Source organism: Centruroides sculpturatus, unplaced genomic scaffold (assembly GCF_000671375.1).
Source record: "Centruroides sculpturatus isolate CEXI.00-Female unplaced genomic scaffold, Cexi_2.0 scaffold996, whole genome shotgun sequence".
Taxonomy (NCBI): Eukaryota; Metazoa; Arthropoda; class Arachnida; order Scorpiones; family Buthidae; genus Centruroides; species Centruroides sculpturatus.
In genome coordinates, this window is record NW_019385236.1 from 2,195 (window position 1) to 8,705 (window position 6,511).

General features: G+C 28.3%; 1 protein-coding gene across 1 annotated transcript in view; it reads left to right on the plus strand.

Annotated features, from left to right (window-relative positions):
- LOC111636544 (ribosome production factor 1-like) overlaps nt 1–6,511 on the plus strand; it is a gene marked incomplete at its 5' end in the record, with an annotated part of 12,667 nt that overhangs the window by 829 nt on the left and 5,327 nt on the right. Inside the window, 4 exons of the mRNA XM_023381826.1 lie at nt 1,295–1,390; nt 1,492–1,645; nt 6,046–6,128; nt 6,192–6,370. Of these exons, the coding sequence (XP_023237594.1) occupies nt 1,295–1,390; nt 1,492–1,645; nt 6,046–6,128; nt 6,192–6,370 (512 nt within the window). The remainder of the gene's footprint in view (nt 1–1,294; nt 1,391–1,491; nt 1,646–6,045; nt 6,129–6,191; nt 6,371–6,511) is intronic.

The window sequence follows — 6,511 nt, forward strand, 5'->3', positions numbered from 1 at the left end:
TCAAAATTTCTTTTTCTATGTGAAATGTTTTGCTTTTGTCTATGCCAAACTACATTTGATTGTTATTGGAATAAATGTATGCAATGTCTAATAGATGATTTACTCAGTTGTGTTTGTGTGGATGCACAGAACTTTGTAATCTGCTTACCTGAGAAAGAATTATTATTATTATTTATTATTATTGAAAATAGTTCTAACTTTTAAAAATAAATGTTTTTTAACTTCTAAAGGCACCTCCAAAACAAGCACCAAGGACAATTGAAAATACCAGAGAACCAGATGAAACTTTTGTTGATGGTGAAGATGAAGAGGTAAGTATTTTTTCTTTTAAAAATAAATAAATATAATAAAATCCAATTGTTGTAATTGCTTTGGTATTCCCTACATCAATGATTCTCAAATGGTGAATGCAGCACTCTGGTGTGCAAGAGATTGTTAAATGTATTGTGAATATTATAAAAATAGGTTTATTTTTATTTTTAAAATATATTTGTATAAAGACTATTACATCCCTGATAACTAATAGCTAGATTAGTTCTTAGAGTAACAGTTATTATTGTACACAGTTATTTCTAATTAAAAATACAGTAAAACCTCCATTAACAGACACTTCCAAATAGCTGATACCTCTACTTAACAGATATTTTTACAATCTTTAGACCCTTCAAATAGGACATCTATTATATTTACCTATAAATGATTCCCTCTAGATTTTTACATTTTTAGACTTAGGCCATTTTGAAATGTCGAGAAATGCAAAGAAATTTGGGAGGTAATTTCTGTTTGTATGGGTGTGTGTGGGTGTGGGGCACAATTTTGTTCACCCTGTTTGAAGCTTAATAACTCTTGTGCTTTTTGTCAAAAATTTCTGAAATTTTGCAGGGAGGTTTCTTGATTAGGGGTATTGATGCTATTAAATTTTGGTGGTTAAAGATCAAGGGAGTGGGGAGATAATGGGGATAGTGTGTATCTCCAGTAGAGTCAGACTTAATGACAAATTTACTTGTTATTAGCATTTACAATTTTTTATAACACTCATCCCTACCCTCAAAATGAAGTTTCTTGCCATTTTATAATAGTTAAAAATATAAAAAGTTTTTTAATAAAATATCACCAAAATTTTAAATGTTGCTGGTTTATTTTTTACTAATAACCTGTAAATTGAGTTATATGCAGTTATTGTTAATTAATTTGATAACCTCATTTTTGATAATTAATGAATATATTATATTTCAAAAAAATAGAAATTATATTGAAAAGTTGATATTTATTATTTTAACTTATTTCTTATTAGATTCAATATGACTTAGATACAGATGAAATGTCCAATTATTTCAATAGAGACGTTGTACCGAAAATTTTGATAACAACAGCTGAAAAACCACATACCGTAAGTTAATATGGTATAGTTTACATAAATGTAGATAAATTTTTATATAAATAGTTATGAGTGTTATGAATTTATTTTATAGTATAAATTGCATTTTTCAGAAAACATTATTGTTTGCTAGAGAATTAAGACAAACTATACCTAATGCACATTTACATTGGAGACGTAAATTTAGTATAAAAAATCTTATAAAAATGGCAATAAAAAAAGAATTTACAGATATTATTGTAATTAATGAAGATAAAAGAAATCCTAGTATCCTTTTAAGTATTGTTTATAACTATTGCTTGATCTGTTACAATTCTATATAAGATATTATTATTAAATTCTAAAACACTTTTTATTTAAATTTAAAATTTCCTAATGTTCTTGCAAATGCTCATATTGAGCACTTTGCATGGATCTGTCATTTAATTGTTAAGTTATAGCAATCATTATCAAATTGTTACACTATCAATTTTAAAAAATTCTTGGATTTAGCAATTTATATTACAACAGTTTGAGTTACCAAATTTATTACTATACAATGATTGTATGTTAATTTGTGATGTTTCTGTCTTTGCATTAGAATTAACAGGTTTTCTTTTTGAAGTATACAGTCATACCCCAGACTTACGCGATAGGTGGGACCGAGCGATAACCGCGTAAGTCAAATTCGCGTAAGTCGGGGTATAATTTTGCATATAAATACATACAAATAACACAAAATAAATTGTAGCTATATGTCGAATACGTCCGAACATGTAAGCCGAACAATAGTGTGGGGGGAAATGAGTAATTAAGAGTTGCGTGGCGCTCAAACAAAAGACGAATCGACGAGATTTGAAAATCGCGTAACTCCGGATTCGCGTAAGTCGGGGTATTACTGTATTTATAAAGTAAAATTATATGAACAAAATAATGATATTAAATGTCATATTTTTTTACTATCATTACTAACTGTCAATTTATTTTTGTACAATTTCATTATTTAATAATTATGTGAATTTTTAAAGTATTCAATTTTACATTTAAATTTTTGTTATGAGTCTCTCAAAGATAGTGAAAACTTTTAAAAACTTTACCTTCATAAATGTTCATAAACAGAAATTATTTGTATAAATTACATTGTATATTGAACCTGAAAATGATCCTTCAAAAGGATTAAAAGTACTAGTTCAGAATGCTGAGGAATTAAAGATATTTATTATTAATTATAAATTTTCATCTAATCAAAGTAAAAATGTAAATCCAAACAAAAACATCTAATATGTAAAAAAATTGATCTAAGTAAAAACTTATGACAATTTAGACAACAGTCAACATTTTTCTTAGGAGTTTGTCTTTGGTAAAAATAAGCTTGGCACTTTGAAGGAAAATATAGAAAAGAATAACGCAGGTAAAAATCTTGTGGGTTACTGTTTCAAAGCACTAAGCTTATCTTTACCAAAGAAAAACTGTTAATAAAAATTTTGACTGTTGTCTAAAATGTTAAGTTTTTATTTGGTGCAATTTTTTTTTACATCTCAGATGTTTTTGTTTGGATATCAATTGTTCTTTGTTTAATAATTGTATTATTACATCAAGACATAAGATGATGAAGTACAATTTAGTCAATGTTTGGTGACTGAATGCTTTCAATATTCATTTCAGTTGGCACTGACTAATTGCGCTGCTACCCAATGTGTCACTGACCAACTCTTTTGATACACTGTTTAGAAAAATTGTTATAAAAGGTTTTAATTCACATAAATTTGAACTTTTGGATAACATTTTGAATAAAATTCATTTGTTTTGATGCAACTTTATCCTTTTAAGCATAAAATTAAGCCATAAAACAGAAATTGTTTATGGGAAACTTTAACCTATCTATCCAGAAGTTTTGCTGACACTTCACTGATAATGGGAAAGGTTTAAGTTTAAAATTTGAGCTTTCTAGATCCAACAGTTTTTCTTTATGAATATCTGCAATGTCAGATGAAGAAATAAAAGTAGAAAATACAGCTTTTTTAGTGATTTTTGCATTTTTTTATTGCTTATATTTTGGCAACTGCTTTATAGAAAATCTTGAAATTTTGAACACTACCTAAGGAAACAATTATCTTTCAAACAAAATATTCAGAATTACTACAGGGCCGTATTCTGGTCATCGTCTCTCGTCTCTGAGACATATTTATACCAATATTTTACGAACAATCTGATGTCATCAACGACATTCCTTCCAACTTTGAGTACATACTTAGTTCCCATAATTCCATTCTCAGCAAGGTGGATGTCATTCAAGTGTCACACCAATTACCCACAATTCATTGGAAAGTAGTGGTGTGTTGAGTCAGCATTGACAACAGTGCCACTTCAACGTTGAAAAAAGGAACGACTTTTAATAAACATTGAGATCAGCGCTTAGTCAGTGTTAAAAATTGGATATCCTGATTGCTACGTCACAAGCCAGTCGCTGATTGGCTAATCATTTGTTTACATCTTGAGAGATCGTCATGTTTTTCCAAACCTGATTCTGGATGACTTTTTTTTCTCTCAAAGATTGTCTTGTCTCTCAGAGACGAGCAGATAGTTGTCTTTTGCTTTGATTATATCCAATATGGACGGCTGTATGCTATTTGTGCTGTATAATTGTATTAGAGAACATTCTCTATCTTGGGAAAAAATATTTCGAGAGAGAAAAAATGCTTATGATTTTTTCCAGTGCCTACTTGGGAACACCACTGATTTCCATTTTTTTTTTATAATTATCCTACATCAATTACTGAACTATTGAATATGATGTTAATTTTATCTGTCTCTCTAAGTATTTTTTGAAATATTACCATCTAATTTCTCCTTAACTAAGTACACACACTTTTCTAACTTAGGTTATTAAAATTTTTATTTCTTAAGAGACAATTTGACATTACAATCTGTAATAACATTATAAAACAAAAACCATAACTTTGTCAAAATCATGTGCTTTATTTGAATGCGTGCTTTCCTTACCATCTATAATTACATACTCTGCATTTTTTAAAACTTTACAATTTCATTGGTCAAAATTCTATACTGTGTTACGTGCGCATCTAACACAAACATATACAGTCAACCTAGTAGAATTATGATGTCAACAACAAAGACGAGATTGTTAAAAGTGATTAGAATCGCCACTGTCTGAGAGACAAATTTCCTCTCTTGTTTTGACATCATTTGTCTCTGAAAGAAGAGATGAGAGATTAGTGACCAGAATACGGCCCCTGGTATTTGGGGGCAGAGAAATCTACCCTTAAAAAGTCGGCAACTCTGATTCCTGTATATATAGTCAGTCAGTGACTTTTTTACTTGGCAGAGAATCACTGCCATGACTCCTGATTAGAAAAATGAATAAATATACAAAATGATTACTTATTTACTGGTTAATAAGGTGATTTTTTCCAAAAATAAATTATATATATATAGAATCTAAAATGTTTCTTTGTATTATGAATGAAAGCTAATTGTAGAAGGCACAAGAGAATGATATGTAACTAGTTCAGCATAACTGTTGAGTAGTAAGTAATTCATTGAGTATAAAAAGATTATTAATACAATAATATGAAACACTGAAGAAATAAGATGTTATGAAATGGTAAAATTATTGAATATGTAAGATAATGGCTTATTGCTATGTTGGCTAAAAAGTAGAAGAAAGATCAAACCATTGCAGTTTATTTCCTTTTCTAATAAACATAATGAAATCTAAATATTCATTACATTATTTAACATTAATATTAATGCAAATATTTATCAAAATAATAACAGTTATTACTTCAAGAAGTGAAGTAATAGTTATTATTTTGATGAATATATATTGCGGTGCTATGAAGAGGAAAAAATTGCACTTTCTTAGCACATAATACTATAATACTTTAGATAAGACAGGTAGTTATTTTTTTTGGAGTAACACCAAGCATTTTGAATCTTTAAGATCAGAAGAAAATTGAAATACTTCTGAATTTTTATGCATTTTTAGGAAATGCCTAACATTAGCAATTGCAAGAATTCTGATCAACTATTGTTAAATATCTCATAACGTCCATTGTTTGCATTAATTAACAACAAAGTGCCAATGTAAATCAAACTTTTATTTTAACAAAAATAAAAGAAAATAACAGTTAATTAAATTCAAAAGAACTTAATGGGTCAAATGCCAGCTGGAGATGCATTCGTGTCCATGTCCTGTAAACACTCACCTGTAACCAACGATGGTTATCTCATGTTTAAATATATCTGGAAGAGGAGGTTGGACTAGAGGCTCAGGTAGCATAACTGGCAACAATCTGCATGGCAGTTGCGGGTTCAAGATTTGCTCTCGGCCAATTCTTTTCCAGAATTTTCTAAATTATTTAATTTAATTATAATTATTAAATCTAATAAGAGATGGCATCTAACATCTCCCTCTAGTGGGAAATTATTTAGTAATTAATTTAAAGTAATCACGATATATAGCCCAATATAATCTGGTAGTTGTTGGCATAATAAGCTCATATAGCACTCTGAATAGGCTGCATATATATTTATTACATCTATTTTAATATCAAACTACTAAAAACTTTAATTTAATTTTTATATAATCCATTTCATTTAATTACACCTTATTGATAAATAATTATTAATTATAATTAAAGAAAAGTAAACCTTGACTAGAAAAGATGCTTTATTGGTAACACATTTACCAGAAGGACCAACAGCTTATTTTAGATTAAGTGGTGTAAAGTTCTGTAAAAATATAAAGGTAAGTACTTTAAAATATTTTGAAAATATTTAAAACTTCCTGTTAAACAAATTTGCATTATAGAGGAAAGCTGAATGGAGTTCACATAGACCAGAAATCATATTGAACAATTTCAATACAAGACTTGGTCAAAGAGTTGGTCGAATGGTTGCCTCTCTCTTTCATTATGATCCACAGTTTCATGGTAGAAGAGTTGTAACATTTCATAATCAAAGAGACTATATATTTGTTCGCCATCACAGGTTTGCATTTATTTAATACATTAATATTTATTTAGTATATTAGATAAATACTGGTATTTGTTTAGAAAAACAATGTAAAATATATTTATACAATTATTAGTTTATAAGAAAAAATTTTTTTTTCTTCTTGAAATTCTCTTT